The following is a 13,405-nucleotide window of genomic DNA, read 5'->3' as shown; positions in this document are numbered from 1 at the left end:
GGACCCTCCTTCCACCGTTCTGCAACCTTGGGACCCTCCTTCCACTGTTCCTGCGACCTTGGGACCCTCCTTCCACTGTCCCGCAAACTTGGGACCCTCCTTCCACTGTTCCTACAACCTTGGGATCCTCCTTCCACTGTTCTGCAACCTTGGGACCCTCCTTCCACCGTTCTGCAACCTTGGGACCCTCCTTCCACTGTTCCTGCAACCTTGGGACCCTTCTCCCACCGTTCTGCAACCTTGGGACCCTCCTTCCACCGTTCTGCAACCTTGGGACCCTCCTTCCACTGTTCCTGCAACCTTGGGACCCTCCTTCCACTGTTCCTGCAACCTTGGGACCCTCCTTCCACCGTTCTGCAATCTGCCCAGCATCCTTCCAGGCTGCTCCATCAGAACTACCTGAAAACAGAGCTCAGGTCTAACCTCGAGCCATCACACAGGTGCTCAACACGCTGCTCTGCTCCTCTCAGAGCCTCTCTACACCCCAGCAAAGCCACTCTGCAAGGCAGATGGGGAGGGAGATCAAACACTGGGACAGAGCCAGCCCAGAGCCAGATATCCACCACTGGGCATCCCAGACTTTAATAAAATTATTCTTCACTGCAGCAGAGGGAATCTCAGACTGTAACAAAGTTATTCATGGCTGCTGCAGCAGAGGGAATCCCACACTTTAACAAAGTTATTCATGGCTGCAGCAGCAGAGGGAATCCCACACTTTAACAAAGTTACTCATGGCTGCTGCAGCAGAGGGAATCCCAGACTTTAACAAAGTTATTTTTCTGCTGCAGCAGAGGGTATCCCAGGCTTTAACAAAGTTATTCTGCTGCTGCAGCAGAGCCCCCTTGGCACCAAGAGCAGCTCTGGGCATGCCTAACGCTGGGGGCTGGCACAAGCTGGGCCTGCCTCTCCAGTTCTGCTCCAACAAGACCAGTCTCCAGCTCGCAGCTATGGTTTAGGGATAAGGAACACCCAGTCAGGAATCAGCAGTCCCTCTTCTCCCAGGGATGTATTAAATTATATAAGGAATGTGACAGCAGTCTCATGAACTTCAAACTGTGCTGCTCAAGGGCACCAGGCTCTCTGCTCTGCTCAGCTCCATCATCCCATGATTGTTCTCAAGGAATCATCCCTGAAGCAGCTGGCAGATGCCATTTGGAAGTGTTCAAGGACAGGCTGGGCAGGGCTTGGAGCAACCTGGTCTCCTGCAAGCTCCCTTGCTGAGCACCCCCCAGAGCTGTAGGACAATCAAGTATTCCAAATCTTGGGTGACTCCAGGTACCCCCACCAATCTGGGAGCTCTCTAGCATGCTGCTCCTTGTGAGCTGCACAGCCACATTTTCCTCAGTGCAGGAACAGCGCTGTGCTGAGGGGACACCAGAGCCAGCCTGGGGCCTCACACAGCCACACCCAGGAATCACAGAATCATTGAGGCTGGAAAAGACCTTCAGCATGAGAAGATTACGCAGAAGAGAAATGCAAGAAATACTAATGTGGTTTTCAGGGACCTAGAGGTGGAGAAAGATGGAGAAATCTCCAGATGCACTAACAGGGGACCACACCTGAGCCAGCTCATGCTCTGCCTGGGTGGAAAGGATACAGCCTTACTCCAAAACCAAGAAAAATCTGTTTCACACCTTAGGGAGCAGCAGAGCCAAGTCCTCAGAGACACTCCTGTAGCAGTCAGAGGCCCTCCAAGGCCTCCCTGGCGGTCACTTGCCTAAGATAAGAAATGCCTAGTCATGATGACTGGACCAAAGAAGCTTCTGCACTCGGACCCTTGTTATCTCTCTGTAAGACTATAGGTCAAATTCACCCCGACCCTGGTGATTGGACAATTTCCAACACCCCTGCACCCTATATAAACCCCCAGTTCTGCCCAGTTCGGCAGAAGAGCTGTCACTGTCACCCTCTGCAGAAGCTGCCAATAAAGACACTGCTGTGGAACCTCACACAGCCTTCTTCTCTCTCATCCCTCTGTCTGACAAGGAACTTAGCAAACAGAGAGCTGAATTCACCAAGAGCTGAATTCACCAAAGAGCTGAAATCACTGAAGAGCTGAATTCCCCAAAGAGCTGATCCCACTTAAAGAGCTGCTCGTTAAGCTTGCCTGCGGCTGGAGCTACCCTGAGGGACCTGGGCAGGTTGTGCCTATCAGCCCAGCGCCGTCCAGGACACCTACGGCTGCCCGGGGTCGGACGGACCGTGGGACCCCAGGCCACGTTACACCCCGGCCAGCACTCCCAGGCAGCACATGGCTCTGGTGGTCCTGTACTGTCTGTCCTAGGGGAGACATCTCTGTGCAAGCTGTCAGCAGGGATGCTGTTCCTGCTTCTTGTCAGTGGCAGGAGCACTCTGCTTCCAGCAGCTCCTGGGAAACGTGCCTGCAGAAAGGTACTGACCCCACAGGTCAGGCACTGAAAACCTGGAGACAAGCGCAGGAAGCTGGTCACACTCAGAGGATGAACCAAGAAGCCACAGTATTTTAACCCTTAGCACTCTCACCATCCCCATGCCAGGGGCTTTGTGGTCCCTTGGACGCCACTGCCCCTTTCTGACACCTCAAGGTGCTGCATGTTAAGCCTTGAAGGGATTTGGGGGAGGCTTCAGGAGATGCACAAATCACTGGCTCCAGTCCACTTTCCCCAGGCAGTGGCACAGTGCCCTGAGATCCTCCTTCTTTTATCAAAGGGTCAGTACACAGCACTTGGCTGATTCTTGAGGTCTCTGCTCCTCCAGGGTTACCCACACGTCCAGAAATACCCATTTGTTTAATTCCACTTCTCCATCAACACACAGTAAATAGGAACTGAACTTCCCACCTCAGCCCCTTTGGTCTTTACATCGTTTCCATCTCACTCCTGCTCTGCAGCAGCCACTCTCACCTCAAGGGCGGGAAAGGAGGAAAAGGGAAAAGCAAGGAGGAAACAATCATCGTGTTTGTCATCAGCCAGGTCCAGAAGCCACTTGACCCAGAGAGATCAGAGTTCCCCCTACAACAACGGGTGAGGCTGGGAAGCAAATCAAGCAGGCTGGATGATTTTTGGCAGAGAGAGAACAGTAGGAGTGGTACAGACCTCTTCCTCCTCAATGCGAGCAGGTTCAATCAGCAGATTATTGGCTTGATCAAACGACACCCCCTGTTAGGACAGGAACCAGCAAAGAGGCATGCGGATTAGTGGAGCATCAACCAAACCCGCCACCACGACCACCACCACCACCCAACACACGCACGGCACGCCGGACCGGTCCGGCTCCCGAGTCACTGCTGAGCTCTGGAGCTCTGGGGCTGATCCAGCTCCCAAGTCACTGCTGAGCTCTGGAGCTCCCGGGGTCACCGCTGACCTCCAGAGCTCTGGGGCTGATCCAGCTCCCAGAGTCACTGCTGACCTCCAGAGCTCCCAAGTCACTGCTGACCTCCAGAGCTCCCGGGGTCACTGCTGAGCTCTGGAGCTCCCGGGGTCACCGCTGACCTCCAGAGCTCCCAGAGTCACTGCTGAGCTCTGGAGCTCCCGGGGTCACTGCTGAGCTCCAGAGCTCCTGGGGCTGATCCAGCTCCCAGAGTCACTGCTGACCTCCAGAGCTCCCAGAGTCACTGCTGACCTCCAGAGCTCCTGGGGCTGATCCAGCTCCCAGAGTCACTGCTGACCTCCAGAGCTCCTGGGGCTGATCCAGCTCCCAGAGTCACTGCTGAGCTCCAGAGCTCCCAGAGTCACTGCTGAGCTCCAGAGCTCCCGGGGTCACTGCTGAGCTCCAGAGCTGAGGAGCTGAACCAGCTCTCGAGTCATTCCTGAGCTCCAGAGCTCCCAGAGGAGTCACCACTGAGTTCCAGAGCTCTCAGGGTCACTGCTGAGCTCCAGAGCTCCTGGGGCTGATCCAGCTCCCAGAGTCACTGCTGAGCTCCAGAGCTCCCAGAGGAGTCACTGCTGAGTTCCAGAGCTCTCAGGGTCACTGCTGAGCTCTGGAGCTCCCAGAGGAGTCACTGCTGAGTTCCAGAGCTCTCAGGGTCACTACTGAGCTCCAGAGCTCCCAGAGGAGTCACTACTGAGCTCCGCAGCTGAGCCCACTCACACCACAGCTCCAGAGCAGCCCCCACTCCTGCTCAGCACCCCAGCAGGGCTGCTCACGGGCTCCCAGAGTGCCAAGTGCCAGCACACTCCTGCCAAGGAGCACCCCTGAGGCCAGGCTTTGTTCATGCTGGCACCCTGAGGCCCTGACCCTGAGCTGACCACCACTAGCTGACCTCATCCCCTCCACACCAGGTCACTCTGGGAAGGAGGAAGGGTTAAACACAGGAGAAAGCACCGAGGAGCCTGTGGTGCCACAAGCTGCTGCACAGGAACGAGCAGTCCCAAACACAAGTGCACCAATCCCTTTCTCTGGTGAAAAATACATCCTCACAGGCACCTGGGATCCTGCTCTCAAGCGCAGGAAACCTCAGGATTTCTTTTGAAAACCAACTGTCCTTGCAACAAAACCCTCTGGTTCTAGGATTCAGCCTCCTGCACAGCCTGTCCTGCCTCCTCCTCCCTGCATCCATCCCACTGCTGGCACACAGCCCAGGAGGCAGCTCATAAATGTCTTCATGGAGCAGGCATCCAAGCCAACCCCACAGGGAGGAGAACGGAGCCCCAGGCAGAAGGCTTTGCTGGCAGCCAGGGTAATTTCTGACAGGCATCACAGGCTCTGCAGTGGGTCAGTGCCTCCTCAGCTCTGAGTCCCCAGCTAAAATAACCTTTTCAGATGAGGGCATTCCCAAGGATGACAGGTCTTGGATGAAGGGGACTTGGGACAGCTTCAAACACTTCTTCTGAGGAACTTCACCAGCAATGGGAAAACTGGTCTCACCCCTAGGGAGCACAAGATGAGCTGCATTGGCTCAAAGGGAGCAAGACAAGCACTCACTGAGGGAAAGGACCTTTCCCTGGGCAACCTGAGCTCCAGCAGGGATGGGAGTGATCCCAGCACCCTGGAGCATGTGCAGTTACAGCAGAAGCAGGTTTTACTCCAGCACCTTCCAGAGACCCACATCTCACCCGTGAGATTTGCTGATGTCAGACTGTGATGGAGACTCAGCCACATCCTGACCTCTGCCCACCAAATGCAACTCAAAATCCTCAAATCCTTGGGTGAGAACTGGGCTGATCTCATGAGGTGTCCCTCATCCATGTATTCTCAATTCCACTGTGAGGGATCTCCTCAGGCAGGAACCTCTGTGTCCCTAACCAAACGTGGTGGTTCAGCTGAAGAGAGCCAAGCACCCCCTGCCTCTTCAGCCCCAGTATAACCAGTAAGGCCAAAACTTCAGCGCACAAGCCGCCCTAAATCCCAATGCTGCCTCCATCAGGCTGTGTCTGGGTGGAAGCACAGGGAAGGGCACACTCCTGGCTGCACTTACATGCTCCAGGAAGCACTGTGCCAGCAAGTGTCAGTCTAAGATTGAATCCACACAGGGACAAAGCTCATCCTCCTGTGAGCCAGCAGCAACAACCAGCAATGAGGAGGAGGCTGGAAGGACAGCAGAACCCACCAGTGATCAGACAGCACTGCCCCTGCAGCACGGGGAGCAGCACGTGGAATGGGGCTGGTGCAAGGACCTGGATACAGTGAAGGGGTCAGACACAGCAACACAGCACAGCTCCTGGACAGCCCGACGAGCCCCTGTGACCTTCAGCTCTGCCACCCTCAGCACATCCCTGAGGGCTGGAGCCTCCTGCCAGTGCTTTCCTCAGCACCACATCAGCCTGGCTGCTGGGTCACAGGAGCAGAGGCAGGTCTGCACCCCTCTGACCTTCCCCCTCCCCACAAGACCTTACCTTCACGGATGGCTGAGCAGACAAAGCTCCATTCTTTCTGTCATCCTCATCCCACGCTTCCTCCTGATCCCTGGGCTCTGTGTTATTATTGCAGCCTCCCAACTCCTCTTCCTCTTTGGGGACCCCATCACTGTTCAGCCCCTGCAGGAGTGCCACCACTGCCTCTGGCTTGGGCAGTTTAGTGATCTTGAAGTGTTTCTTATAATGGGGCGTGTCCTTGCGGATAAGCCTCTGCTTCTCCACTGGGAACGGCCGCTCTTCATCCTCATCCTCATCCTCGCTGCGTATCAGCGTGTCCTCGGCGAAGTGCACGGTGGGCTGTGACAGCAAAGCCCAGACACGTGGTGAGCCTCAGGGAACAGAGGGGCGGCAGCACAGACCCTGCTGTCCCTGTGACCCCTCTCCCACACAGGCAGAGCCAGTGTCACAGGACAACGCAGGAACGTATTCTCATTTCCCCATCCTTGCCTTTTTCCACAACCACACTTTCCCCAGACACGCTTCTGTCAGCTCTAGGGATGGAGGGCATTCAAACCTCTCACAGCCACCCCAGCTTTCCCACAGCTTGCCAGGCTCCCACATCATCCAGCCCAGGCTCCCACAGGCTGCCTCAGCCTCTGCTTGCACTGCTTCCACGGCCTGGATCTGCCTCCAGCGATGCCCAAATCCCACATCCGTTTACCTGTACCTCTATTTCCCACTTCCTCTGAAACTTCCAGCTCCTTTCACTTTTTCTCATGACCCTGCTGCAGCCGCCAGGCTCCTACCTCATTGTATTCCACTTCCACATCTTCCTCCTCCTGCTCAGCAGCTTCCTTGTGCTCCTCCTCCGCCCTGGGCTTCCCCTCCCTCTGCAGCTCCCGCAGGTCGGGCAGCTGCCCGTTGGGCCAGCCCCGCTCCCTCTCCTCTGGCCTGCAGTCCACAGAGGCCGTGCTGGTGGACAGGTGTGAGTCCTCGCTGCGATTCGACGTGGCACTCAGCCTCTTCTCCTGAGAAAACGGTTGTGGTGGTCAGGATGGAGCCCAGAGTAGCCATGCAGTACCAACAGAACCAGCTTTTCCTCGGGGTGGCCACGGCTTCCCCACCTGAGCTCCCTCCATGTGACTGGGTGCACCCTGCTCCACCTCCTGGGTAGGGATTTATTCCCAGCTCCCACCAGGGCAGCAAGGTGCCTCCTGCAAGCACTCCATTCCCACCACTCTTTACTGGGAATATCAGAGCCTTCTCTTGCTTGCCCTGTGCTATAAAATTGGTACTGACACACACAATTCCCCTTCCACTGTTCTCTGCCTCCTGGTTCCATCTCCTGCTCTATTTCACAGGCTCCCCATGACATCTCCAGGCCCCGTCCAACCTGGCCTTGGACGCTTCCAGGGATCCAGGGGCAGCCACAGCTTCTCTGGGCAACCTGTGCCAGGGCCTTACCACTCTCATAGTAAAATATTTCAATTTAATGTCCCATCTAACCCTGTCATCTCTCAGTTTAGAAGTGTTGTCCCTTGTCCTATTACTACAGGAGACAGTAAAAAGTCCCCATTTTTCTTCTAAGCCCCTTTATAAGCTGAAAGGCCACAGTAAGGTCTCCTCAGAGCCTTCTCATCTCCAGCTGAACCCCCCCCAGCTCTCCCAGCCCATCTCCAGAGCAGAGCTGCTCCAGCCCTCACATCACTCCCACTTCAGATTCCCATCTGCACCTTGACAGACTCTCCCTGCAGAAAGCCACCATCAGGAACAGGCTCAGCTTTAATGTCACTAAAAGAGATGACAAACCCATCCAGGGAAAATGATGCAACTCCTTTACACACAAGCCACAGCACCAGGAACAGTTCCAGGCTCACTGTCAGCCCTCTCCTCTGGGACTCACAAGGCAGATTCTCAACCTTCCCAGGCAATCCATTCCCAGTCCTTCCCAAAACTTAGTCCTTTCCACCTCATTTCCTAGATATGCTACATGTTCCTAGTGGAAGATGTCTTTGCCATGGCACAGAGGTGGAACTTGATGGTGAGTAAGATTCCTTCCAACCCAAACCATTCCATGACCCCCTGCTCTCTGTGGTTACCCCTTCCCCGGTGACCAGCACTCACCTCCGAGCTGGGAGAGCTGGGGTTGGCATCAGCCTTGGCAGCGTTCACCTCACTGCGCCGCACTTCAATCACCTTCTTCATCACCTTCAGCTCGCTGGGGTGAGGGGTGGCTCGGCGCTGCAGGCCCTGCCAGAGAGAAACCCTCAGGAAGGGCATTCCAGCCCTGGCAGCACTGCCAGGTGTCCTGGGTTGTAAGATATGTGTGTATTCTATTGCCATCTGTCAGAGGTGGGGCAGGTATCTTCTGTTCATTGGGCAGTTTTCTTTGTCTCTTCCACAAACCAATCCTCCCTCTGGGGAGACATCTGCTGTTCATGGGCCATTAATTATTAATTATCTTCTGTTCATGGCCAAATTCCACCATCCCATGGGGAGATGCTGTGCCCAGGGGAGCAGCCAAGCATTCCTACCTGGATACAATCTGACACCTGGAACACCACACAGCAGCCTTTGGCCACTGCATTCCCAGAGGAAGCCCAGGCCCATCTCCAGCAGCCCTGGAGCTTCAGAGGAAAACTCCAGCCTTGTCCAGGATCCTGCTCTTGTCTGGATCTGCAATCCTGTCTGGATCTGTCTCAGGATCCAGGATTGCATTTGTATTTTTAGTTTTCCTAGTAAAGAACTAGGAATTATTCCTATTCCCATATCTTTGCCTGAGAACCTTTTAATTTCAAAATCATAATAATTTGGAGGGAGGGGTTTACATTTTCCATTTCAAGGAAGGCTCCTGCCTTCCTTAGCAGACACCTATCTTGTCAAACCCAGACACCAGGCCTTGGGCACGACCCTCTGCAGGTGACCAACACCTTTACCAGAGCCCCACGGGGACGTGACCAACACCTCCTGCTGCAGGACCTGCCCCAGGCCCTCCACAGCCTCAGCTGGGAAGAGGAAAGAACAGAGGCAGGGAACCCTGACAGCCCTCTCTGGACATCAGCCTGCTCTCCAGCTGATAGGGGGGTTGGGAAGAACGATGGACTTGGGGAGTTTAAAGTGATGTTTCAGGCTTAGTAAATGAAAACCTATCAACACAGAAACTCCTCCAGAACACAGGTGAGAAATCTTGGGATGTTTTCCTAACTCCTCTGGACTTAACAGGTCTGCCAAGCCCAAATGCAGCAGAATTGGTGCTGCTTAGTGAGTTCCATCCCAGGTAGAGAGTCAAGAAAACCAGCATTCTAGAACTAGTAACAAAGTTAAAAACAATTCAAAAAAACCCCAAACCTCCCAATGCCAGCAGCACACAAACACTGCCAGGACAGCTGCCAACACCACTCATTAGAAGCATTCAGATCTCAAGGATGGCTTTCCATAAACTAAAAAGGAATAAAGTCCTGCAGGAGACTGAAACCCTCAGAGCACTTGCTGAGACCTTCTGTCCTGGCCTTTGCATCTGCCCTGGAAGCACAACCATCTCTCACAGGTTTTGAGGCTGCCTGCAGTGTTTAGTACTTTACTAACAGGACACTCCACAGCATGGGCTGTTGGAACCCTGGCTGCTGAGAATTTCAGACTTTCTGTGCTGACAGGCTCTGACCCCCAGGAGAACACTGCATTTGACCTGAGGCTGTGCAGAAGGCTTCCAAAATTGAATGGCAGAACTGGGATTGTGGGTGTGGAGTTTGAATAGAAGTGTAATATCACAGGGAGGAAAACTTAAGAGTTTAAGGTTTTAGAATATAGTAATCTACCTTCTTCACCTCCTTCTCCATGGGTTTGGGTGGTTTTGTGTAACTGGATAGAAAAGTCCACATTGCAGCCACGGATGGTTGGTTATTGGGTTAAAAGTAAAAATAATTTAGGTGCTATTTCTTAATTGGACAGTTTATCCTTAAAAGGCCTTGTGGAGAGAGAGACATGGCTCCATTTTTAGTTTGTTAGAGCGAAGTGCTGTAAACTCAGAGTTTGTGAGACTGTAACAGAGATAAGAGCTAATAAATATCTGAGTCCAAACAAGAAATTCCATCTCACACATTTAATCCCAATCCTGGCAAAAAGATAAGACTCAACAATGGGCTGCACTGCCTCCATGCTGGGAGGGATGGGGATGGCTTCCCTCATGGTGGGGGTGAGCTAAAACCCTATCCTGACAGTGCTCTACTGGGATCTCTGGACATTTTGAGTGCTCCACTCCCATAGAAGAGCCTCAAAATATGACTCTGCACCACGGCTCCCAGGGAATTCATTCCCTTCCACACCTGCTTGGGTCCTCAGGGCAGCAAGGAGCCTTCAGACTGTGGAAATCCTGCCCATGCCTACAGCAGTGTAAAACATGGACACCACAGTGGCCCCCCATCTTTGGAAAGCTCAGCTTGTCCCTGTGCTTCCACAGGGAGCCAACAAGCCTCCAGGAACTGCTCACCCGTCTCTCAGCTCCAGACTCCTCATCATCATCTCCTTTGGGTTCATCCAGGAACTGGATCACACTGACTCTGTTTAGGTTGGTGTCTGTCCAGCTCTCATCCATGCTGTTCTGCAGGAGGTTCTCTGGGGAGGAAGAGAACACAGTGGAAGCTCCTTTTGGGAAGAGCAGGGCTGGAGATGTGGATGGAAGTCAGTTCTTATCCCATTATGGCGCTGCTGTTGTATCTGCCCATGGCATCAGAGGCCTCAAGGACAAAGGCTGTGGCCTCTGCATCCTGTCACCTTCTGTGCATCTCCCACCAGACCTACAGCAGCCTCTGCAGAAGTGTCTGATACTTCAGCTCTAGCACTCCTTACCCAAGAAGTGCAGGAAAAGGCAGAATTCAGGCAGGAATACCATGCTGACAGGACAATGAAAATTAACTGCTCGGTCAATAGATCCAAGCAGAATGCTCAAAGATGAGGCTGCTGGGCCTTGTCACCTAACAGAAAGCAATTCCTCAGTTTTAACCATCACTGCCTGGGAAAGGTGCCCCAGCTATACAGGAGCCTGGATCTGCCACAGGAATCACAGCAAGGACAGCCCAACCCAGCAGAGAGGTTCAAGGCCTCAGCCCCCCAGAGCACAAGGCTCTGCAGCCAGTGCTTGTGCTGCAGATTCTTACCCAGGCTGGGAGAGGGCTGCTGGGGGAGCAGGTAGCAAGTGAGAACCTTTTCTCCTGTCTTCTCATCATCCTCAGTCTGGAATTTCAGCATGGGCTGGGACTGGTTCTCTGCCAGCCACAGGGCTTTCAGATTAAGATTTGTCAAAGCAAAGGGCAAGTTCTGCAGCCTGCAAAAGAGAAGAGCAACTGCTTGTTAAACTTACCTGGTCAGGAAGGAGCTTCACCTCAGCTCCAGCCTGCCCCACCTGAGCAGAGGGGGACAGAGCCAAGCTGCTGTGGCTGCCCCAGTCCTGCCCACTGGAACAGCTGGTTCTGTCCCTGGCTGTGGACTGGGCTCCAGTATCCCATTCTCACCATCTTCAGCAGAGCTTCCAACAGTGTGGAGGGGTTTAGGAACAGAAGAACAATGCCCTCACAGACCATAGAATGCTCCCTACACAACCTCTGGTTGGCATCCAGCTGCTCCCAAAAACACCAACCCCACGAACAGAAGCACAGGAGCTTCCAGAACAGCTCCAGGCACCCACACACCACGGACGAGGCTTTGGCACTGGCCAGCTGAGCACTAATGACACAAACCCACAAAGTCTGCAGGGAGGAAAGGAAGCCAGGAGCCAGGGATCTCCCCTGGTCTCTGTTTCACACAGGATGCAGTGCCCTCACTTGTGCCTCACCTCTACCCTGTGTTTAGGTGACTCAGAGAAGGGGTTCAAGCCCTCAGCAACCAGCCTGGGCTTGTGCACACCGTGGACCCCGGGATCCACACAGGCCCAGCACCTCCCTCTCAGCAGCTGTTAGACTAAGAGCTTTAAACTTTCTACACTAACAAACTCTAACTCCCAAGAGAACACTACATTTGACTTGAGGCCGTGGAAAACATAGTCTAGTCGAGGTGTTAGGGCATAGGCTGGACTTGATGACCTTAGAGGTCTCTTCCAACCTCATTATTCTGTGATTCTGTGAAAAGACTTCCAAAATTAATTGATTACACCGAGATTACAAGTATACAGTTGATTAAGAGTAGATAATATCACAAGGTAGAAAATTTAGAATTCAGAGTTTTAAAATATAGTAATATATATAAAGCTAAATATGTATAAAACTAAATTAGTAATATATATTAAGCTAGTATATATAAAGCTAATATAGATAAAGCTAATATAGAAGTTTTAAAACAGTAACTAGTCCTTCTTCACCTTCTTCTTCATGAGTTTAATATTTTATAATTAAACAAAAAACCCACATTACAAACTTTAAGTAATTAGTAATTAAATTAAAAGCAAAAATAATTTAAATATAATTTCTTAATTAGATAATTTAACCATAAAAGACCTTAAACAGAAAAATATTTAACCACTTTGTAACTTGTTAGTAAAATACTACAGGACTCACGAATTATAATTAAAAAAACCTAATAATAAAAACAAATATAAATTATAATAATTTATATAACAGTATATAATAATTTATATTATTATATAATGATATGAATAATTATAGATCGTGGTATATTATTGTATAATAATTTATATAATAATTATAATAATACTACAATAATATGTATTAAAAATATAATAATAAAATATAATAAATATCATACAAAAATCTTATAAAATATAATAAATATATAAAAATATAATAATATAAAAAAATATAATAAAAAAACCAAACACCTAAACCTAAACACGAACTACCACCTCTAACACTTCAATCCCAGCTTTCCCAGAAATTAAAAGAGCCCCGCAATCCCGCGGGCAGCCTGGCAGCCCTGCTGCTCACCTGTTGCCCGCCACGTCCAGCACGTGGAGCTCGGTGGTGTTGGCCAGCTCGGGGGGCAGCAGGGCCAGGCGGTTGTCGCGCAGGGACAGGACGCTGAGGTTGGCGCAGCCGCCGATCTCCGCCGGCAGCGCCGTCAGCCGGTTCCGGTCCACGTTCAGGTTCGTCAGCTTGGCCAGCTTGCCCAGGGACTTGGGCAAGGCCTGGGAAGGAGCCGAGTCAGTGGTGGCAAGAGGAAAGGGCAGCACAGAGGTGAAAAGGTGAAAGGCACAGAGCCCTCAGTCCGGGGGACAAGCTGCCCCCTGTCCCAACAGACGTGTTTGGGAAAACGTTCCTGGGACGTCTTTGGGACAAGTTTTCCCTCAGGCTCACAGACTGACCCATGCCAACTCTTCCCCTCAACACAGCACACTCCAAGCACCAGTGGCCAAGACTTCCCTTCTGTTTATCTGCCCATTCCCAATCCTTATGTTTTACCAATCAAACCACAGGCTGTGACATTCACATTCTCTGGACAGAGAGACATAATTCTGTCTCTCAAGACTTTGTAGAGAAGCACAGAGAAAAGAAAAGAGAACAGTCTTTATCTCTGCTCCTTTGTTTTCCCCATGTGGAAGGTGGTATGGAGATTGTTTACCTGAAGTGATTGCTGGGGTGGATTCTGGTGAAGGTTGTTTGGGTTCAATGACCAATTGAATCCAG

At 52.0% G+C, this 13,405-nt stretch overlaps 1 protein-coding gene across 14 annotated transcripts in view; it reads right to left on the bottom strand.

Moving 5' to 3' along the window:
• SCRIB (scribble planar cell polarity protein) overlaps nt 1–13,405 on the bottom strand; it is a 107,630-nt gene that overhangs the window by 66,823 nt on the left and 27,402 nt on the right. For 12 of the 14 annotated variants that reach the window (XM_053990092.1, XM_053989986.1, XM_053990028.1 and 9 more), the window contains exons 10-16: nt 12,707–12,906; nt 10,928–11,094; nt 10,261–10,385; nt 7,899–8,024; nt 6,581–6,802; nt 5,814–6,131; nt 3,075–3,137 (exon numbers count right to left, since the gene is read on the bottom strand). In XM_053990092.1, coding sequence (XP_053846067.1) covers nt 3,075–3,137; nt 5,814–6,131; nt 6,581–6,802; nt 7,899–8,024; nt 10,261–10,385; nt 10,928–11,094; nt 12,707–12,906 — 1,221 coding nt within the window. The remainder of the gene's footprint in view (nt 1–3,074; nt 3,138–5,813; nt 6,132–6,580; nt 6,803–7,898; nt 8,025–10,260; nt 10,386–10,927; nt 11,095–12,706; nt 12,907–13,405) is intronic. The other 2 variants (XM_053990012.1, XM_053990056.1) reach the window with 1 other exon arrangement.

This window comes from Vidua macroura, chromosome 1 (assembly GCF_024509145.1).
Source record: "Vidua macroura isolate BioBank_ID:100142 chromosome 1, ASM2450914v1, whole genome shotgun sequence".
Taxonomy (NCBI): Eukaryota; Metazoa; Chordata; class Aves; order Passeriformes; family Viduidae; genus Vidua; species Vidua macroura.
The sequence above is the reverse complement of the archived record's forward strand: the minus strand, read 5'-3'. Positions and strand labels throughout refer to the sequence as shown.